The 23,472-nt window shown below is 35.8% G+C and overlaps 2 protein-coding genes across 8 annotated transcripts in view; both read left to right on the forward strand.

Annotated features, from left to right (window-relative positions):
* Nucleotides 1-23,395, forward strand: part of LOC127160640 (hemicentin-1-like) — a 24,956-nt gene extending 1,561 nt beyond the window's left edge. Inside the window, exons 3-7 of the mRNA XM_051103300.1 lie at nucleotides 22,097-22,423; nucleotides 22,510-22,806; nucleotides 22,962-23,058; nucleotides 23,150-23,168; nucleotides 23,294-23,395. Of these exons, the coding sequence (XP_050959257.1) occupies nucleotides 22,097-22,423; nucleotides 22,510-22,806; nucleotides 22,962-23,058; nucleotides 23,150-23,168; nucleotides 23,294-23,395 (842 nt within the window). The remainder of the gene's footprint in view (nucleotides 1-22,096; nucleotides 22,424-22,509; nucleotides 22,807-22,961; nucleotides 23,059-23,149; nucleotides 23,169-23,293) is intronic.
* LOC127160638 (sialic acid-binding Ig-like lectin 13) lies at nucleotides 3,331-21,760 on the forward strand. 7 transcript variants are annotated; one of them, XM_051103295.1, is made up of 11 exons: nucleotides 13,064-13,297; nucleotides 13,530-13,842; nucleotides 13,917-14,359; nucleotides 16,334-16,405; nucleotides 16,500-16,588; nucleotides 17,016-17,381; nucleotides 17,591-17,908; nucleotides 18,003-18,290; nucleotides 18,443-18,530; nucleotides 18,928-18,988; nucleotides 19,116-19,842. In XM_051103295.1, exons 5-11 carry the CDS (start codon nucleotides 16,543-16,545, stop codon nucleotides 19,476-19,478), a joined length of 1,530 nt encoding a protein of 509 aa, XP_050959252.1. In that variant the 5' UTR covers nucleotides 13,064-13,297; nucleotides 13,530-13,842; nucleotides 13,917-14,359; nucleotides 16,334-16,405; nucleotides 16,500-16,542; the 3' UTR covers nucleotides 19,479-19,842. The 7 variants fall into 7 exon arrangements, with proteins under 7 accessions (XP_050959255.1, XP_050959248.1, XP_050959252.1 ...); XM_051103293.1 differs by having other exon boundaries at nucleotides 13,530-14,359; XM_051103296.1 differs by having other exon boundaries at nucleotides 13,530-14,359; nucleotides 16,509-16,588.
* Nucleotides 23,396-23,472: the final 77 nt, after the last annotated feature.

Genomic DNA, 23,472 nt, shown 5'->3' on the forward strand with positions numbered 1-23,472 from the left:
AGGCAATTATAAAATGAACAATTTTGACACTGTTATTGTGTTATGACACATTAATAGGTACTATAAAAAAGAAATGTATCCCTAAATTTAATTTATCCTTAACCCTATTCAATTTAATCCTGAATAGTAATTAAAAAGCCTTTAATTTGTTCTGTTAACCTTACCACATTACTGTTTATTTCAGTTTTATTTAATACATTTAGAGCTTGAAGTTCACAAACTCAAAATTGATTCTCATTAGTGCTTCAGTCATTTGCTGTTGAGTTCCAGACATTGTAGCCTGAGACCATCAGAGCAGTATATCTGGACAGTGGACACTAATGTGTTTTGCAAATACACACTAAAATGGCTGCTGATGCATCAGCACAGTCATTCAGTTCAACATTATTCACACATTCGTTTGTGACAAAATGTTTCTAACCAGTCTGAAAAGGACAGAGCCAGTAGCAGGGACGTAGCAGCCAATTTAAAAGTGGGGGGGACAGTATGGTGATGTGACCCAAGGGTGTTCATACAGTATAATAAATTCTAAATAGAAGAACAATGGGCATTTTACAGCACCAAAGTGGCAATTTGAGGAACATGCCAGGATAACTTACATGAACCTATTTCTGTGAAATCATACTCATAAAAATACATACATAAATAAATAAAATACTGCAGGACTTCGACTTTAAGACCACTGTGGAAATCTATACTTTAACTTTTATGAAGTAGAAAATTATATGAAAAAGTTATTTTATGATATTTACAATATTTAATTTACACTACACTTGAACAATGTTTATCTTACTACTTAATAGTTGGGGGGAAAAAAGTGTTAAATGAGTATACAAATTGCACCTATATTCTTTGAAAATATATCAATAAAACCTAAATCAATGTATTTACAAGGTTTTAACATTTTCTCCATTAACTTTAGACGTTAAATCATAACATGGAAACGTGTTCAATTCGTGTCATCGCGACATTCTGTAACACATACTCACATTGTGTGTTTGAAAAAGGATGTAACTGTCCTCTGCTTTTTTCTAGGGTGTAAAACAGAGATCATAAGTGTTAATAAAAGGCGTAGTTCATGTAAAAAATAATATTCTGTCATGATTAATCTCACTAATGTTATTCCAAATCTCTCAGTCTTTGTTTGGATTGTGTGATTGTACATGACCTTTGCCTGTTTTTGGACTTTGTCGATTACCCCTTTAATAAATACTGTGTTTTGATCCTCTGCCTTCATGTCTCTGAGCAGTTACATGACATTAACATCTTACCAAATGGCATAACATTTATCATTGACAGGAGCAGAATCATTACAGTTTTTGTTTTTCTCATTTTAATACTTTCAGATGCCCCTAAAATCTCTCCATCCTCCAGCTGTACCAGAACTGATGTACCTGTGTGTTTCTGTGAGGCTGATGGGAATCCCTCTCCTGAACTGGAGTGGCATCTGTCTGGACGTCCTGTCACTAACTCTTCAAACACGTTCATCAGTGAAGAGCGATTGAGCAGCACAGGCTTGAGGAGCTCCATCACTCTACATCAGTCTCTCACACACACATCCACTCTGCAGTGTGTCAGCAAAAACACTCATGGAACTGCAAGTCAAGAGTTTCATTTGCTTCATGTCACTCCTCAGGAGTCAGGTAAATTTTATTTTATTTTTATTTAGCTTGGTAAAATTATGTTTTATGTCAAATTCTTAATATTGTATTTTTATTATGTTGAAACGGTTTTATACAATACATAAGGCACCTTAAGACTGCTGTATTGTGAAAATATACATAAAGCTGTCAGACTGTACAACACCTGTAATTGCCTCCAAAAATCACTGTACTTAACAAACAAGAAAAAAAAAGTCTTCTTCTATTTTGCTACAAAGTCAAGATACTGCACTCCATGTAAATACTACTTTGGAAGTATTGAGACTCTTTCTTTTCTCTCTTTTCTATTGTGTCCTATATTTTTCATGTTTCATGTTTTTAGATTGTCAACAGTCTACGGTTTCATTCTTGATCATATTAACACTGATTCTGGTTCTGTACGCTCTGACTGTTGGACTTGGACTCTACAAAATGAGACAGTAAGTCATTCAGACAGTAACAGCACATTTCTCAAACAAGAGATAAATGTACTGATGTGCTGAGCTTGAACTCTTTTTAATAACTAGTCTACTATTTTCCAGATTGACCATGAAGCTGAAGGTGAGTCTCTTTAAGTGAATAGTAGATATAGAAAGACAACATAATGATGATGGTGTTGAAGAGTGTTTTTGTTTTCAGGCTCAGAATGAGGCAGCCGACACATATGCGTCTCTTCATCTCTCTGCTCCACCCTCTGAATATGACACTCTGAACATTAGTAGAGGTGACACACAATAAACAACAAATAGACATTTTATCTCCTTTTCCATAGTCAGCTGTGATTTCTGGATTTTTATAAACTGCATATAGTTCCACATGAAAGACATGAGATTTGACCTGTTTTTTCATTTGCATTCATAATCTAACAGAAAACGACTAACTGCACATGGATTCCTTACGTTTTATAAGCCTGATGCATTACAAAACATTTTATGTACACATAGACCCTAGTTAATTGTTTGTTATCATTTCTGTGTCATTTTATGTACTGTTTCTGACAATATATTTTCAGGTAGGCCTGTTATTTGTTATACAATGTCTTTTGGACTTTTTGGAGCTTGAAAGTGTTGATTGTGTAAAAAAGAAGTAAGAGAATTGGAATGACCTGTCATGTGGTGCCCCCTATCTACAGTGCCCTTCAAGGGTGCACAGTGCCATTAGAAATCATCCATAGTCCAACAGCACTGGAACTTTTCTGTATTTGTATCACCTGCTTGTCTGTGTTCACACATTCCAGGCTGTCGGTCTGTGCATTAATCCAAAAAGCTTTTGTAAATGGCTTCCTTTTGGCCCAGTCTGGTGGCTTTTTGATTCTTGATTCTGGTGGCTTTTAATTCTTTTTTTTTTTTTTTGGGTGATGTACATGTTCGTTATTTTTACATCTTGCATGATTCTTCTGATTCTGATCTTTTTCTCTTTGGTTAAAAAAAATATTTCATTAAAATAAAATTTCTTTTGAAAACGTTATTATCCAAAGATGCTAATGAACTGTACTGGTGTTTCATCATTTGACCAGCAGAGAGCAGCATTATGAGCACATTATCTCACAGAGATGAACTTTGTTGCTCATGTAACACTGTAGTTGAATTTTAAGTGATTTGTAGTTTTTTTCCATACAATTATAATTTGTTTATAATTTATAATTTTTTTATTTATAATATTGTTTAATATTATCACCTGACTTTTTTCCCTCTCCCTCATACATCTATAAAACCTGTGCACTACATCTGAGGTTTCCTGAAGCCAAACTAAAGCTTTGTGTGACAACAGACTTAAATTAGACGAATGTACAAATTTATGCAAGTTGTATAGTTTTTGTAGCAATAGACTTTATTAATAGAAATGAAATTAAAGTCTTTGTGTGAATAATGCATGTTAATGCTGATCCAGGAAGTACTGCTGTGATGTGATGAAAAAGGGAAGTTATAATAGATCTGATGCAAGTCAGTAGATTATGCTTCAGATTCTGTTTCTGCAGCACAGCTTCACTCCATCTCTAATCAGCAGCAGGAGTTACAACCGGAAACTTGGGATCTAAACAGGAGTTTCCCACACTTTCTGCTCTCAGGAAGGTCAGATTCAATTTCTTTTACAAATTCCCTCTGTCAGATTTTGATTTCCTTTTTGCTGTTTTACATCTATTACATTAATCTAAAAATGAATATACTCATTGAACATAAACAGATGCTGTCATATCCAATATGTTAAATTACTTTTAAAAAGTATATATTATATGGACAGTGGTAGATTTGTCTTTATTTAATTAATGATAAGCGTTATTACAAATACTGTACATTATAAAAAAATCACACTAAATTATTTATTATTAATCATTAATTTCTAATTATGCTTATTTATATGGATAAAGCAAAATTAACTAATTGTTTAAATATCTAATTCCAAATTCATTGCAGTATTTATTCATCTTGATTGCATGTTGTCAGTACTATTGCAAACTCAAAGAAATGTCTCTTAATCACAGAAAGTATTATAACAGATAATATATAACAGAATTTGTGCATAAATGAGGTGTATGGGGGTGGCTCAGTTTACCCAGTGTTGCATTTATCTTTTTTTTTTTTCCATTTTGTTTTTCACCTATAGGTTGATGTTCCTTATTGAATGAAAATATGAACATCTGGACAGCAGAGAAAATAATTCTTCTCGGTTTTCTGTTGAAAGGTTGGATATAATTCCATTTATAAACTAAATTAACAAAAAATAAAATAAAATAAAACATTCCAGACCTCTTTTCTTGATATTTATAATAGTTTTTTTAATTATTTCTCACATTTCTATTATGTTTGTGTTGTAGGTGTTTGCTGTAGAGATTTCAGCATCAGTTTGCCAAAAAATATTGAAGCTCTCAGTGGATCATGTGTGATCATAAACTGCAGGTTTGAGATTGAGGACAAGTATGATGGAGACCTCACTGAAAGTGCAGCTACAGGATTGTGGCTCAAAGATGGAACACATGGGAGAACAATCAAGTGTTTAATTCCAGCAATCCCAAACCTAATCACTTCAGTGGGAAAATAACTGGAAAACTACACAAAAAGAACTGCACCACTGTCTTTTACAATATTACTTCAAATCATAATGGTAAATATTACTTCAGGATTGAGGGTAAAGGTGGACTGAAATGGACCTATGATAAAGAGTCAACTTCCATAAATGTGATCGGTGAGTGACTTAAAGACTGGAAATATTATGACAAGTTGTGATCTAATACAGTACAATAAAATCTGTATCACCATCATTATCTGAAATGATGAAGTGACAAAACAACATAATTTAATTGTGTGTTTTTTTCAGACTCTCCCCCAAACCTACAGTGCAGCTGTATGTGGAGCAGAAGGAGGTGCAGGATCAGGAGGAGGTGTTGGAGGTGTTGGAGGGGAGCTCTGTGAGTCTGCGCTGCTCTGCTGAGACTCTCTGCTCCTCTCCTCCACCAACTCTCACATGGAGCTCCACTCCCAGAATCCCCCTCAGTGAGAGCAGCAGACTACAGGAGCTCATCTCTGATCTGAACTTCACTGCTACTCACCGTCAGCACAGAGTCACTTTCACCTGCACTATAACCTACCAGCTACAGGACAAGAACAAAACAGCACAGAACAACATCACATTACATGTTCAGTGTAAGTGATGCTTTGTGATGCTCTTTAGTTTTGAATTATGAATTATATTATTGTGGTTTTTATTGTGAGGCCCTAAATTTGTTTTCCCTTCAGATTCACCTAAAAACACATCAGTGTCTGTGATTCCCTCCAGCTCTGTGTTGGAGGGCAGTTCAGTGACTCTGATCTGCAGCAGTGATGCAAATCCAGCAGTGTTGAACTACACCTGGTCCAGAGAGAGTGAAGGACAGTTGGAGCAGCTGCAGACTGGACACACTCTTACCTTCAATAGGACCGACCTGAAACACAGAGGCTGGTACCACTGTACAGCTCAGAACAAACATGGCAGCCAAAACTCATCAGTGATGCTGGACATTCAGTGTGAGTATTACATAACAGCTAATTTTACCTTGTCACATTCATTAGCACCTTAAAGTCAATTATAAAATGGATTGTTTCAGTCCTGGATTTAAATTATCTGATTGTTCTCATTAGGTTTAGTCATTTGATGTTGAGTTCCAGTACTTGAGACCTTCAGTAGTATTGGATATATTTTTCAAACATTCTTTGATGATTAGCACAGTTTTTTTGTTTCCATTTCAAATCTGTATGAATTTCTTTCTTTTGTAGAAACACTAAAGAAGATATTTTGATTTTACTTTTCATACAATGTGAAGTCAGTGGAGCCAGTGTTTTTGGAGATCAAAAGTGTTCTTTAAGACTAAGCGGTAGTAAAGTGAATATTCTGTCATGATTTGTGAGAACCAGAAGAATACTGTTTTGCAAAAGTGACATTTTGAAAATGGGTGATATATGTATATTCATTTTTTTTGATATTTTGGTAAGTATTTCTCTGAAAGCTCTTGATGAGCAATGGACATATAATTCTTGCCAAGGACAGTAAAAAAAAAATTTTTAAAGTTTAAAATTAGTTTTAAATTGAAACCAAAAGTGCATAACTGCACTGATGCCAGCAGTGTTGAAATTAGTTGGTCCAGAGACAGTTTACACTTTGGACACTTTAAGTATACACAGTTTATAATATGAAAATAATATGTAAATGTATTTGTAGTATACTTAGTATGAAAATAAGTATTTCAAATACATTTTTGTATATTTATTTTTCACTAGGGAAAATATGTAAATCTGTAAAGGAAAATTTTTTAGTCACCCATTTGACCAAATTGTTAAATGGCTGGAATTACTATTTTAGTAAAATTAATCAAATTCAGCTCAGGTTTCACAGACAAGACCTAAACCTAATCCCAGACTAAAATGTAAGTCTGAGCTGTTTCAACTGAAAGAAACTTGCAATGACTGATCTTAAAATATATCAGTGCCTTTGTTTTGTCTTAAGATATAAGATTAGATCCTTAGCACGTTTATAAAATGACTTAAATGTCCTAATTGAACTATGGCCTAATCCTGGTTTAGTCTAAGCCCTGTCTGTGAAACTGGGCCTCAGTTAACTAATTTGATATAAGGGCTTTTTATGTGATATTTTATGTTATCACAATAGATTGTTATTTCTTTTAAACTCATTAAAGGAGTAGTTCACTTCCAGAACAAAAATTTACAGATAATGTACTCACCCCATTGTCATTCAAGATGTTCATGTTTTTTTTTCTTCATTCGTAAAGAAATAGTTTTTTTTAGGAAAACATTTCAGGGATTATCTCCATATAGTGGACTACAATGGTTCTTGTGAGTTTGAACGTCCAAAATGTAGTTTAAATGCACCTTCAAAGGGCTCTAAACGATCCCAGCTGATGAACAAGGGTCTTATTTAGCAAAACAACTGGTGATTTTCTACAAAAATAAAAAAAGTATGTACTTTTTAACTTAAAAGGCTCGTCTTGTCTAGCTCTGCCATGTGCATGTGTACTCTGTGTAGTTCTGGTCAATACAGTTAGGGTAAGTCAAAAAACTCCCATCTCATTTTCTCCTCCAACTTCAAAATCATCCTTCATCGCTGCAGATGTACTGACCCAGTGTTTACAAAGTGAACATGCAAAGAAGTTCAAACGCCCTTTACAAAAAAAAAAAAAAAACAGCATGTAGGAAGTTGAGTTGGAGGAGTTTTCCAACCTACCCTAAATATATGGACCAGAATTACACAGATTACACATGCGCATAGCAGAGCTAGACATGACGAGCATTTGAGGTTAAAAAGTACATAAATGTTTTATTTTTTTAGAAAATGGCTGATAAGACCCCGCTAATAAGACCCTCATTTCACTGGGATAGATAAGACCCTTCTTCAGCTGGGATCATTTAGAGTCCTTTGAAGCTGCATTTAAACTACATTTTGGACGTTCACACTCGGGGGCACCATTGAAGTCCACTATATGGAGATAATTCCTGAAATGTTTTCCTCAAAAAAACATAATTTCTTTACGACTGAAGAAAGAAAGGCATGAACATATTGTCATGCACACATATTTTTATACATGAAATGGAATAAAACATTGGTGCCAAAAAGGCACATGTAACTTGACATGTGAAAATTTTTCTTTTGGCCCTCCTGTAAAATATCCTGAAATATCACTTACGCCCTTCTGATTCTCACCCCTCGATATACTCTCAAGTGGCCCCATAATGTTTGAACACTTTTGGACACTTGAGTCACTTAATGTCTGAATATTATTGCATTAAATAACAAAATACCAAACCACATGGCACTGTATATGTAATGCCACTTATTCAAACAGTTCTTCTGAAGGTACGCTGAGGCAAGCCAATTCATTTAGCGACCATCTTTGAAACGCCTCTCGGGCTGCTATTTCAATCATGCAAGTGCAGCTCCAATCTCTCTGAATGAGGAAACATCAAATTCTTTAAAACTGTTCACCAAGCTGATGATCATTTTTCATATTTGCAATCCCCAATGAAATCTGACAACAACTGTATCATAAGTTTTGTTTCTTATGCTCAAGTAGCTTTAAAAAAGCTTAATTTTGCGCTAGACCAGCTAATGTGTAGTTCTAAGCATGTGTCTCAAAATGTTGATTGTTTTGGCAGTGCCATGATTGGCTCTTTTATGTAGAAGGCAGGACTATTCTGCCATATTGCAAGTTGCACTTTCTCCCATTCATAAGTTATAGGAGTGCTTTGGGTATACATCTTTGTATATCTAAAGTCTTTGGTTATTCCTTCCTAAATTAATCATTTATCTTTTTCCTCAGACGGCCACAAAAACATGTCAACTTTAGTGATTCCCTCCAGCTCTGTGTTGGAGGGCAGTTCAGTGACTCTGATCTGCAGCAGTGATGCAAATCCAGCAGTGTTGAACTACACCTGGTCCAGAGAGAGTGAAGGACAGTTGAAGCAGCTGGAGACTGGAGACACTCTTATTTTCAATAGGACCGACCTGAAACACAGAGGCTGGTACCACTGTACAGCTCAGAACCAACATGGCAGCCAAAACTCATCAGTGATGCTGGACATTCAGTGTGAGTAATACACAATAGCCATTACCTTGTCCCATCCATTAGCACCATACGTCAATTATAAAATGAACTGTTAAGGTCATTGCACACTGAGTCCGAAATTTTTGTATGCGTTTTTTCAGTTTTTTTCATATTCGTCATCCTTTCCTATTAAAATGCTTACTGTGGATGTGAAAACACAGAAAATCGAACCTGATCCAAACTTTTTTATGATGGACGAAAGTTTCAGAGGCAGTGTGTAAAGGTGATTGACACAACGTGAGGTCGTATTTATTTTATAACGTGCGAAAATTTCAGACAAGAATTTTTGCAAAGACCTTTACGACTCTATGAAGAATGTTTATCTTGTTATCATGTTTAAGGCCATAAAATATTTTAAAAGCCTTTAAGTTGTTTGGTTAACCTTACAGCATTTATGTTTATTTAATTTAAATGCACAGACCAGTATATCTGGTTTCTCGTCAGTAAGACTTTTCCAAATGCACTCTTCTGAGTGTTGATGCAGCAGCACTGTAGCTTAACCATGATTCACACATTTGTTTGTGACAGTGTTTTCATGAACTGCCTATGTTTTTTCTTTTGTACTGTTCTCTGAGGTCAACTTATAGTGTTATCAAGATTTTTACATCAAAAAGCATCGAAATTTAGAAGTAATAGGCTATTTTCTGTCCTATTTTCTTCACAGTGCTCTGTTTTGAATAGTCGTGGTGGATTGTAGACTTGGAAATAAATGGCCACTGCTGTGGTTGGCTACCAGCGTACATTCATTCCTCATAGATGGACACCATCATAGGTTTAAAACACATAAATACTCATATCGGTGCTTATCTACAAGGGCATAGGCTTGCTTTTGACATTGGTGGGGACAAGTAAAACCACCCACCCCCGACCACCCAATCATTTTTGCATTAATGATAGACCTTTGACCACAGTTTCATGTCACATAAAGTCGTTATTTATAGGTTATGAAGGAATGAACACAACTTTCATGTGCATTTGATTGACAGATAAACCGCACGCTCTTATTTCAGTGTCGTTTTTATTTTGTGGATATTTCAGCTAACAGTTTGCAGCGCTGTGCTTCTCGTCCGGTGTGCGATGTATTAAATGTGCGTCCTTGAAAGCGCTCAGTTTTCTAATGTAGCCTATTTAGTTTAACTTCTTAGGTAATATCAATGGTATTACATTTCAGATGCATCCGAAAATACAGAAATATATACATATATTTAATTGTTTGATTAAAATTATTGCTAGGGACAGTTTGCTGGATATTGGTAGGGACATGTCCCTTTATCACTGACAAGAGCAAAATCATTACAGTTATTCTGTTTTTCTCACTTTAATACTTTCAGATGCCCCTAAAATCTCTCCATCCTCCAGCTGTTACAGAACTGATGTAACTGTGTGTTTCTGTGAGGCTGATGGGAATCCCTCTCCTGAACTGGAGTGGCATCTGTCTGGACGTCCTGTCGCTAACTCTTCAAACACGTTGATCAGTGAAGAGCGATTGAGCAGCACAGGCTTGAGGAGCTCCATCACTCTACATCAGTCTCTCACACACACATCCACTCTGCAGTGTGTCAGCAAAAACACTCATGGAACTGCAAGTCAAGAGTTTCATTTGCTTCATGTCACTCCTCAGAAGTTTCCTCAATGTACATTTATTTATTTTGCAACTTCTGTTAAATAAATATCAAAACACACTAATTTCATTGTTTTAAAAGCAGAATATACCACAGATCTCGACTGCTGGAGATGAGAATGACCCTGTTTATGCCAATACCGCCATGCTGTCACCAAATGGAGCTGCCACCCAGAATCGTAAAGAACCTCTCTATTATGCCTCCATTGACTTCACAAAGATGCCACCACCAGAATCAGACGAGATCAGGGGCGTCTCCTCATTGACAAAAGACTACGCTGTGGTCCGATGTTATCCTGGTAGAGTATCAGACGAAGAGAGCTCAACAGGAAGTGATCAGCCCAACAGCAGCATCTCAGCTATGATAAAGGAAAATTAATCCATACTAGAGCAGGAGGCAAAGATCGAAGAAGTGTTCTCCCATCCATCAGAAGATACAACTTATGAAAGTATCACCATCTAAACTAAAATTGCTCACACAACCATGTTTTCACATGTATTACAATAAGTGTTGACTGGAGCTTTCAAGCTTGAAACAGAAGCTAAAAGAACCATAAAACTAAAAAAGTCATACAACTTATGGGTTATGTATATACAGTCATACAGTAGCATTTTAGTGTGGACAAAAGATTGCCATTGTAGCTGTTTAAGGAATATTCAAAGTTCCTCCCTTGAGGAAGGTTACAGTGAGGCATTTGCTATGGAAGTAATTGGTGAAAGTTTCTGAAGGAGTGAAGTTAAAGAAGTTCACTTCCAGAACAACAATTCACGAACAATTTACTCACCCCCTTGTCATTCAAGATGTTCATGTCTTTCTGTCTTCAGTCGTAAAGAAATGATGGTTTTTGAGGAAAGTATTTCAGGATTTTTCTTCATATAATAGACTTCAATTGTGCCCCCGATTTTGAACTTGACTATAGCATTTATTAATCTTAGATCATGTTAATTTCAACATTTACTAATGCATTTTTAAAATCAAAAGTTGGGCTTGTTAACATTAGTTAATGCACTATGAACTAACATGTACTAACAATGAAGGACTGTTAACATTAACAAAGATGAATATTGTAATAAATGTATTGTTCATTATTAATAAATTAACAAATATTAGCTAATGGAAATGTATTCTAAAGTGTTAACTATATTTTAAATACCACTGACATTGTATTTAACGTGAATTTAATAACAAAATTGTAAGCTACTAATTATAACAGTTGGATTGTATGGAAAGAGAGCATATTATTTACGTTATCAAAGAACAATATCATTAACTTATATTCAGAACTGAAGCACTTTCAAAAGCTCCTGTTATAATCACTGAAGCTGTTTACATTTTGAAATGAATATCTTTAATCGTACACACATCTACAAAACACGTCGTTTCAGCGATGACTCATCTGAACGCCTCTGATTGGCCATTGCGTTCATGAGTTCAACAGAATCTTGTGTGATTGGTTATAATGCGCAGCTCGAACGCAGATTTGAATTTGGCAGCTGATGTGTGGCACTGAACGATCTAATTACACCGCCGTGATATTATTTCAGAGATAAAAAATATTATTCGGCTGTTTTTCGTCTATTGGAAACTGCATTCAATATGCAATCTTCTTAGTGATGAGCTTTTTGTTTAGAAGGTTTATATGACACTTCTTTCTTGTGCACAGAGATCTGATTAGACTGTAGAAGATGCTTTTAGTCTGTACAATTTTTTGTTATTAATAGAGTGGATGAGAAAAGCACTTCTAATGTGTGAATGCTGAGCAGGAAGCCACATTTTTAGTCCAGCCACATATATATTTTTTTTAACTCATAATGAAGTGACTAACCTCTTAATTTCAATAACTGCAGTCGCAGTTTTGTAATTAAATATGGCAATTGTAAGTAAAATTTTGGAGAAATGTACAGTTTTGCATTTTGTTTAGAATAACTTAACCTCACCAGTTTTGTGATTTCATGTGAAAAAAACAACATAAATAAAAGTGAGATTTATTGAAAATATGTTAGGACAAAATATGTAAAAAAAAAAAAAAAAAATGGTTAAGGTTTCGATGATAAACAATAGAAATACTACTCACAACAAAGTCAAAAAAGTACTTTGACGCTGTGACTGTCAAACACTAATGTGATGAATAGTGCTGTGGTTTCTCTGCGTGAACTCAACAGGAACAACCTTCACACATCTGCTAAAAGTACCTTGATAGCCACTAGCATAACAAATTGTTTTTTTTGATAACCACATCTGCACTGACAAACAGTTGAAGGAATCAGACTCCTCTCAGCCTTGTCTCAACGAGGCGTGTTTTTTGGACGGTAAACCAATTGTACAATTTTTTTGAAGTGGCTTGGAGTGTCAATGTGAATGTGGTAATCATTCAGTATCATGGTATTACCATGGTAAACCCACCAAACTTACCTTTTGTCTCATTTCCATACTTCACCATCTCTTTCCTCTTCCACTCTGAACTTATCTACCACCCCCCCCCCCCTTTTTTTTTTTTTTTTTTTTTTTTACTGCTGGCACTTTATGAAAATTACTCTCAGTTTCATTATAGGTTAATTATAACCAATATTTGCATATTGCTTGTTACAGGGCAGAAAGCTCTTACTGACAGCCGTATGTCATAGACAACAGCGCCACCTTCAGCATATTTGCATCATTTCACTTGTGCAATTTGGTACAGTTTTTCACAACCGCAATAATATGTTTTATTTATAAGAAAAATTATGGCGCTGGAACTGTATTTTGCTTGCAATTAATGTATGAATATCTGTTTCAAAAATGATAAATCAATGTGCTTTTTTGTGCAGCTAAATTAAATATGATTTCCATGAGTTTATTTTTGTCATTTGTGCTGATTTACAAATGTGTGTTTCCCTACAGGACTGAGCAGTTGTTAATGAAGAGATGGACAGAGAATATGATTCTTTTCTGCTTTCTTTTACAAGGTGGTTTCCTTTATCTTCATATCTATTTTTTTTTATAATTGTTTGACGTGTTTGGTGTGACATGAATGAGAGTGCTAAACTATGATTATTCCTTCTGTGTGATTCTGTGGTGCTTCAGATAGTCTGCTCTGCTTACAGACATTTACTTTAAAACATTTGTTGAATGTTCGAAAACAATGTTTTTTTTTTCCCCAAGACTACTATAAAATATTGTATTTTTAAATTTTTTCAGGTAGCCCAAAAATCTCCTTCAGCTGTTTCAGAACTGATGTAGCTGAATTTACCCACAGTGGTCAGAAGAGAGAGACACTGCAAACCATCAACAGGATGTTGGGTGCCCAAGGCTGATTGATGCACATGGGCAACAAAGGCTATCCCATCTGATCTGAGCTATGATGGTTATGAGTTAAATGTGTCACAACAGTGCATTGCACTTTGTTAATATGGGCCCACATAGCCGCCTATGATGACCCCCTGTCCACCTTTGGAAGCACCTACAATGGGCACATGAGCATCAGAACTGGATGATGGAGCAGTGGAACAAGGTTGGCAGATCAGATGAGTCACATTTTATTTTACATCACATGGTCAGCTTTCTATGTGTGTGCCATATTCCTAGGGAAGTGATGGCAACATGATGGACTGTGGGACCACGACAAACCAGTGGAGCAAGTGTGATGCTGGGAAACCCTGGGTCCAGCCATTAACACGATACCAACCGAAATAATTACAGACCAGGTGCGCCCCTTCATGGCAGTGGTGTTCCCTGGTGGAAGTGACCTCTTTCAGCAGGATAATCCACACTGCGCACATGGTTCAGGAATGGTTTGAGGAACAAGACGAATAGTGCAAGATGTTGCTTTGGTCTCCAAATTCCCAAGATTTCAATCTGATTGAGTGTATTTGGGATGTGCTGGACCAACAAATTCAATCCACAGTGGCTCTTGCAACCTACAGGCCTTGAACGATCTGCTGCTAATATATTGGTGATACCACAGGACAGATTCAGAGGTCTCAGCACTGTTTTGGCAGCATGTGGAGGACCAACAGCATATTAGGCAGGTGGGCATAACGTTTTGTATATTTTGTGTGTGTGTATATAATAGAGGCCAATAAAGCTTTGAGGGGATCATCGGATGCCCATTTTCCACAAGTTGATATGATTCTTTAGGGTCTTAATGAAAAGTCTATAATATACTTTGGTTGAAAATTCTCAATGGTAGTGTAAAACATCTTTTTTTAATTAAAAGATTATTTAAAAACCACTGCATGGATTTTTATCATTATAGGGTAGACGTGTACATACACTGCCAACACATATTAATGTTCAAAAAACCTGTAAAAGTGAACTTAGCATCCGATGACCCCTTAAAAAACAATGTAAACATAAATGAAAACTGATATGATATGTCTTGCCAGTTAGATGGATAATGTGTAAGAAAAGAAATACTCATCAAAAAATGTCATCAGAATGGACCTGGCTGGAAAATACCATAATATTATTTTCAAGAAATATATATTTTTATATTTAATATAAAAATGTTGTGTCCATCAATTAAAATGTAACAAATATTTTCCTAGAGATTTTAATTCCTATTTTCAAAAATAAATGTATTGCAAAAAAAAAAACAACAACATTATTTTATTATTTAAATAATTATTTTTTACAAATATTTTCAATTCAATTTTGGGACCAACTGAATGCACTCACTTTGGTTTTTCAAACAAAAGATTTCACAAAGAATATTCAAGTCAGTTCTAAGAAAAGATCTTGCATAATTTCTTTGCTAATGCCACTTGCTTTTTAAATTTTATGTCTAATGCAGACATTCAGACAGAAAAAGTGTGCATATATATTCTATTTATTTATTTTTAATATTATGTGTATGTCATTTTGTGGACTTCTATATAAACACACATTTTAATTTCTTCTTTGTCTTCTTTAATCATGCTTTTAGGATTTTTTAAAAACATACTATACACAAGTGGTTTTCAGTCCTGGTCCTGAGGACCCACTACACTGCACATTTTGGATGTTTCTCCTATTTGACACACTCAGTTGAGTTCATGTAGTTCTCTCCTAATGAGCTGATGATATCAATCAGGTGTGCTAATAAGGCACACATACACAGTGATGTGCTGTGAGTCCCCAGCAGGGCTCAGGGCTAAGGATTTTTCTGCTGGCTCAGTCAGTTTTCACTGGCCCTGTCCCAGAAATGAAGTGCTGTGGGTCCCCAGGATTGAAAACCACTGTTCTAAAAGTGTTCTCATCAGCTTGCTAGTTCAGTTCATGGCCTGTATTGTTAAATAAGAGAGACATGTGAAATGTGCGGAGCAAAGGGTTCCTAGGACTGGAATTGAGAACTGTTCTAAAGGAAAGGTGTGAGGAACATGGACAGATGCTTGGACTGAGTGGGAATACTTCTTGGAATGTTGAAATTTTAGACTTGGAGAACCTCTTATTTTGAATTATTTAGAAAACACCTAAGAAGATCTTCAGTGCCCACTTGAAGCCACAATATATGGTTATGTAAAAACACAAAAGCTTTTAAAAGTTCTGCAGGAAATGGTTTGGGGAATTTAGTTTGGCTTACTTCATTTATTTGTAATTCACCAATGCAGTAGTTTCTTCTTTTCTGCACAAAGATCTGAACAGACTGTATCTTTTTGCATAGAGAAAAATGACCTTTATTTACAAAGAGGATCTGAAAAGCTGTTAATGTGTGACTGCTGAGCAGGAAACTTTTTTTCTTTTCTTTTTTTTTTAATATGAGAAATGACAGTGAATGACACTGAATATGTCTTAAAGGTCAAAACCTAAAATATACTTAGTTTACTAAATTATTTATATGATCTACATTTGTAGTCTTTGAACAAGGAAGGTGAATATTTATTATTACAGAAACACTATGAGGCTCAGCTTTTTATTATTCTTTGATACTACTTTGAAATAACTTTAAACACAATATATATTGGCACTGATACAGGAAGTTGTACACTAGCTGCAAGTCAGTATATTACTGTATGTTCACACAGCATAGTTTCACTCCGTGTCAGATCATCAGCACAGAACTTGGTGTCTTTCTGCGCTGGATAGAGTTTTGTCTGGTAAGCCTTAAACTCTTTTTGTTCTGTATAATTCGAAAAACAATTAATGCATTTGTTTATGGGGCTATGATTTATTTTTTGGTAATTTGTGCAGATTTACCAGTATGTTTCCATACAGATCTGACTGTTAAGAAGAAATGGACACTGCGGAGAAGATCATTTTTTTCTGTTTTCTTTTACAAGGTGTGGTTTTCTTTCTCTTCTTCACATCTATACTGTATTACAATAGGTTGATGTGTTTGGTGTGACATGAATGAAAGTGTGAATTTAAGTGTTAAACTGATTATTTTGTCTATGTGATACAGCGGTGCTTTAGACACTTTAGAACATTTATACACAATACTGTGTACTAAAAACGTCTTGTAACTAATGTTACTTAGAATATTACAACATTTTAAATCAAACTGTATTTGAATATTTTGTATATTATATCCACTGTTGTTCTGCCTTATGTCGCCTTTTGAAAAAAAACTCTTTCAATTGAATATTCTGGAAGTAATGTTTTTGTAGCATTTTGTATGTTTATGACACAACAGAAATATTTTGGTGTGTCTGAATGCTTCATTGTTTCTGCTTGTATTTAAATAATTTTATTATGTGTGTGTTGTAGGTGTTTGCTGTAGAGATTTCAGCATCAGTCTGCCTGAGAAGATTGAACCTCTCAGTGGATCCTGTGTGATCATAAACTGCAGATTTGAGATTAATGAAACATATGATAAAGACCTCACTGCGACAGCCACAGGACTGTGGTTAAAAAATGGGACTGATGTGAACAAAAATCTAGTGTTCAGCTCAACATCAAGCCAGAACTCCTTCATTAGAGGGAATATAACTGGAAAATTAAAAGACAGGAACTGTACCACTGTTTTTTATGAAGTCAGATCAATTCAAAGTGGTCAGTATTACTTCAGGATTGAGGGTAAAGGTGGACTGAAATGGACCTATGCAAAAACCAGTGTTTCAATACATGTGATTGGTGAGTGACTTCATGTCTGGAAAATGTTATAAATTGTAAATTTTAATATTGTACCATCACAATTGCTTTTTAAAAACTGACTTTTCATGGTCAGTATGCACAATAATATTTTAAATAATCATCTTTGGAGAAAAAAAAAACACTGTGGTAATGATTGTCTTTGACCAAAGTGTCACTTTATAACCAACATAAATGTGTGTGCATTTCAGAGTCTCCTCCCAAACCCAGAGTGCAGCTGTATGTGGAGCAGAAGGAGGTGAAGGATCAGGAGGAGGTGTTAGAGGGGAGGTCTGTGAGTCTGCGCTGCTCTGCTGAGACTCTCTGCTCCTCTCCTCCACCAACTCTCACATGGAGCTCCACTCCCAGAATCCCCCTCAGTGAGAGCAGCAGACTACAGGAGCTCATCTCTGATCTGAACTTCACTGCTACTCACCGTCAGCACAGAGTCACTTTCACCTGCACTATAACCTACCAGCTACAGGACAAGAACAAAACAGCACAGAACAACATCACATTACATGTTCAGCGTAAGATTTTGTTGCATAATTTCTTTTCTCCTCTATAAGACACCTATACATCTACAGTATATGCATCACACCATTACCTTTTTCTCTTTTTCAGATGCCCCTAAAATCTCAAACTTATCCAGCTGTAGCCAAACTGATGCAACTGTGTGTTTCTGTGAGGTTGATGGGAATCCCTCTCCTGAACTGAGGTGGCATCTGTCTGGACGTCCTGTCACTAACTCTTCAAACACGTTGATCAGTGAAGAGCGATTGAGCAGCACAGGCTTGAGGAGCTTCATCACTCTACATCAGTCTCTCACAAACACATCCACTCTGCAGTGTGTCAGCAACAACACTCATGGAACTGCAAGTCAACTGTTTCTGCTGTTTCCCTGTGTCACAAGTGAGTTTCAGTTTTGTGAATCACCCAATAAAAAGACAAATCAAACTGTAAATGAAAAATATGTCATTTGTAATGTCATTTCTTACTTTTCAGATTTTTTTTTATTGAATCAGTGAATCATCAGTGATTTTTCCAAATATTTTTCTGTTTAGGTTTGAAACTTTTGTCTGTGCTTATTGAAGTTGCAGTTGGTGCTTTGGTGGTCATGATGATGTGTGTCATTACATACACATGTGTACGGTAGGTGATATATTAAAGAATCATAGCAGAACAACACAAATAAATGACCTAGGAAATGAAAACATAATGCATATAATATGATAATGAGCTGATTGGAATTATTTTTTATAAATTCACATGTTTTTTTGACAGATGAAAGTGATTTACCCAATTTTAGGAAGGGAACTTTAAATATAATCTTATTCCAAGTAGTAGCTATTGTGAAATGTCATCAGTATGATCATTCTGAAGGGATAAAAAAATTAAAATTCTGTCATTAATTACTCACCTTCATGTTGTTCCAAACCCTTAAGACCTACATTCATCTTCAGAACACAATTTAAGATATTTTTGATGAAATCCGATAACTTTCAAGCTAGTATAGAACTGAAATTAAACACGAATACATGCTTTTCAGAAAAGAGAAGTGTCTGCAGACTAGAAGTGTAGGTGCTACAAGAAACTTTTCAACCAATGAAGTAAGTTACAACTGACACACTAAAAAATCACAACAATTTACCAACTTAATGAAGTTTACAAACTGCTAAACAATTTAAACAGACCCCAGAGCTTTCCAGCACTGATTTAACCCTGTGAATATTCAAGTCCACTGCACAGGAGAATGAAGGGGAGCCTGTTTATTCTAATAACGCCATGATGTCATCTGCTGGAGCCACCACAGTCAAACCAGAATCCATCATTTATTCCTCCATTGTCTTCAAAAACACTCAACCACGAGAGGTCGTGAGCATCTCCTCACTTCATGCTGACTATGCTGTGGTCCAGGATTGTTCTGAAGACCTAGCAAAGACCAAGAGCTCAATAGGAGAGTCTTCAAGAGCAAGAGAAGCACAGATGATTGTAAGTGCAGATGTGCTTAACAAACAAACAGAGTCAAAGCAATCAGAGGAAGAGCTGTTTGTAGGCTCCTCTCAGCTTTACGCAAAGGTTAAACATCGTAACCCTTAAAAAACCTTGGCAAGGGCATCATTTTGGAGAGTAAAAAGATGGTATTCTTTAAAGTGTCATTTGTGGAGTGTCATACATAAATATGGCAATCATTTTGTGTCATAGCTTTTTCTTTTCTTTCTTTTTCGTTCTTTTGATATCTATATATGTTTAGATATTATATAGGTAATATTATAAAATAATTTCAACTCAGTATTCAAATTAATATTTAGTCCTGGTATGTAGTATGTGGCTGTTTGGCTCACTCTTTACTTTACATATTGCTGTGTAATCTCTTTCTATGGCTACAGTCAAACTTTGTATATTTTCAAAGAGAAAGTTTGGTGAAAATCACTAAATAAATAAATATTAGATGTTATTTGAACATTTTTAGTTTTCCTGATTATTTATGAGTGATTGCATCCATGCATTGGCTAAATGGTTATAGCTAAAGTACCATTTTTTAAATAGTATTTTGGTTATACAAATGTTTATGCAAAACTCATTTCATCTGAGGATGGTCAGATCTTATTAGGAACAAAACTGATCTGTAAAGCACATTACAAGGTACATTTAAAGATTTTCTTTCTTTCTTAGACTGAAGTCCAATTGTAATGACCAAGATCGCTCATTCATCCCATCGTTTTCTATTGTAATATACATTTCAGGTGTCCCCAGAATGTGTCTGTGAAGTTTCAGCTCAAAATATCCGACAGATCATTATTATATAAATTTGAAAATGCCTATTTTGAGTGGAAGCAGAAACACGTTGTTTTCGTGCATTTCTCTTTAAATGCAAATGAGCTGTTGCTCCCCGCCCCCTTTTCCAGAATAGGGCTGTGCCTTTACAGCTTGTACTTCAGATACATCCGAAGCACGTGCACAGAAAGCTCTAATAAGAAGATATTCCTTAAATGAATGCTGCTTTTAAATATTCCAGTTTGAAGATAAACATGGCAGATTGTGTGCTCATTTAGGGCAGGGTCTCTGCTAATATGGCAGTGTTCGTCAACAGTTGTGGGCAGAGCCTGTAAAATGTGACGTCACATTTTACGGATTCTGCGAACGGCTTGTTCTGAGACGCTGCTTATGATTTATGGGGATTTAAAAAAAAAAAAGCAACGGGTGGATTTTTATTATTATTGGGTGGTTATGCACACACATTGCCAAACACATTAATGTTCAAACAACATTTAAAAGAAAAAAACTTATTTTGCATAATAAGGTGCCCTTTAATGTGTTCATTGTTTCTTGAATGAATGTTTATTTTTTGCATGATTTGTATGTTAGAACTGTACACGTATGCCATACGGATATTACATTGACAAAGTCACATTTGAAAACAGTCTTAAATGTAGTGTAGAAACATTCATTCTCAATCAAAAGGCCAGTGATAACTAGGGGGCCTCAATAAATTTCCAAGATTATGAGTGTCACCTTGCTGTCAAACTCATATTTTGTTCAAACTATACGTTTAAAATTTATGCATGAAAATTCCTCTAAAGGTTTGCACATTTTCTTTTCTGACAGTGAACATGTATGAGTTAGTGGAGAAACACTCTAAACATTGCAGGGATAAACATGCATGCTAATTGCTGACACAGGATGTTCAGTCAATATATAGTGTTAGTGACTCACACAGCACACTTCCGCTCAGTCTCAAATCAGCAGCAAAGCAGAACTCCAGATCTGTAAATATGAAATTTTAGCAATCTTTTTTTCAGTACATGCTGATACAATTTCAGTACATGCTGTTTCAACCTTTTTTCACCTCTGGTGAGTCTTTTAATCTTTTTGGGATTTTTTTTTTAGATACTTCATATTAATTTATTTAAATATTTGTAAACACGTCTGTATTTCCCCACAGGAACTGAGTGTCTGTTAACAAAGTAGTGATGGACAGAGCAGAGAAAATCATTATTTTCTGTTTACTGTTAAAAGGTTGTTTTTTCTTCTCTTCTTCCCGTCTAGTTTTTGCAGCACATAGATTAACAGTTGCTGTTGTTATTTTTGTATATTTATGACACATCAGAAATGTGTTGACGTGCCTGAATGCTTCACTGTTTATTTCTGTTTGGGTTTTGTTTGTAGGTATTTGCTGTAGAGATTTCCGCATCAGTCTGCCAGAGAAGATTGAAGCTCTCAGTGGATCCTGTGTGATCATAAACTGCAGATTTGAGATTAATGAACAATATGACAAAGACCTCACTGAGACAGCTACAGGAATGTGGTTCAGGAATGGGACTGATTTAAAAAAAAATCTAGTGTTCAGCTCAAGAACATCACAGCAGAAGGACTTAATGAAAGGGAATATAACTGGAATATTAATAGACAAGAACTGTACCACTGTCTTTCATGACCTCAGATCAACTCACAGAGGTCAATATTACTTCAGGATTGAGAGTGGAAACAAACTGAAAGAGACCTATACAAAAAACAGTGTTTCAATACATGTGATTGGTGAGTGACTGAAAATATTATTTACTGTAATTATTGTAAATTACAAAATTGTGAACTAGTGCAGTACAATAAAAATTGTTTCACCAGCATTATCAGAAATGATGAAATAAAAACATGATTTTATGGGACTAGACATTTCTCTGAATCATATATAAAACACAAATGTGTGCGTATTTCAGAGTCTCCCCACAAACCCACAGTGCAGCTGTATGTGGAGCAGAAGGAGGTGCAGGATCAGGAGGAGGTGTTGGAGGTGTTGGAGGGGAGCTCTGTGAGTCTGCGCTGCTCTGCTGAGACTCTCTGCTCCTCTCCTCCACCAACTCTCACATGGAGCTCCACTCCCAGAATCCCCCTCAGTGAGAGCAGCAGACTACAGGAGCTCATCTCTGATCTGAACTTCACTGCTACTCACCGTCAACACAGAGTCACTTTCACCTGCACTATAACCTACCAGCTACAGGACGAGAACAAAACAGCACAGAACAACATCACATTACATGTTCAGTGTAAGATTTTTGTTCTTTTCCCCTGCATAAGACAACTATACAGTAAATTTACATGCATCACACCATTTCCTTTTCCTCTTTTTCAGATGCCCCTAAAATCTCTTTTTCCTCCAGCTGTATCATTAGGAATGTATCCGTGTATTTCTGTGAGGCTGATGGGAATCCCTTTCCCGAACTGAGGTGGCATCTGTCTGGACGTCCTGTCACTAACTCTTCAAACACGTTGATCAGTGAAGAGCGATTGAGCAGCACAGGCTTGAGGAGCTCCATCACTCTACATCAGTCTCTCACACACACATCCACTCTCCAGTGTGTCAGCAACAACACTCACGGCACTGCAAGTCAACTGTTTCAACTGGTTCTCACTCCTCTGCATTGTACAGGTAAAACAAATATTTCAATGTGCTAATTGTTCAATTACAACACAGACACATCACTATCAGCGTCCTTAAAATTTTAGCGTACACTGCTATTTTGACTCCTTTTACTGTGAATTATGTCTTTATTTTCTTTCAGTGTGCATATTGTGTATTTTTAGGGTGTCAACAGGCTACAGTTTCATTCTTGGTCATATTAACACTGACTCTGGTTCTGTTCGCTCTGACTGTTGGACTTGGGCTCTACAAAATGAGACAGTAAGTCATTTACAGGTAACGGTCCATTTCTGTATAGAGAGATATTACAAAGGACAATACATTGGTAACCTAATATCCTTTTTCCCCCCAGATTGACTGCAAAGTTGAAGGTAAATCTTTTTATTTTACATTGTAAGGCAGCATGATGATGATGATGATAATGATGATAATGATGATATTGGTGTTTAGAGAGTTTTTTTGTTGTTGTTGTTGTTGTTGTTGTTGTTGTTGTCAGGCTCAGAATGAGGCAGCCAACACATATGCTTCTCCTGTTCATCTCTCTGCTCCACCCTCTGAATATGAGACTCTGAACATTAAGAGAGGTGACACACAATAAACAACAAACACACATCTGATCTCCTCTTTTGACATTTTCATTTAGCTGTAAGATTTTTTTCAGGACTTTAAAATGCA

Source organism: Labeo rohita, unplaced genomic scaffold (assembly GCF_022985175.1).
Source record: "Labeo rohita strain BAU-BD-2019 unplaced genomic scaffold, IGBB_LRoh.1.0 scaffold_409, whole genome shotgun sequence".
Lineage (NCBI taxonomy): Eukaryota > Metazoa > Chordata > Actinopteri > Cypriniformes > Cyprinidae > Labeo > Labeo rohita.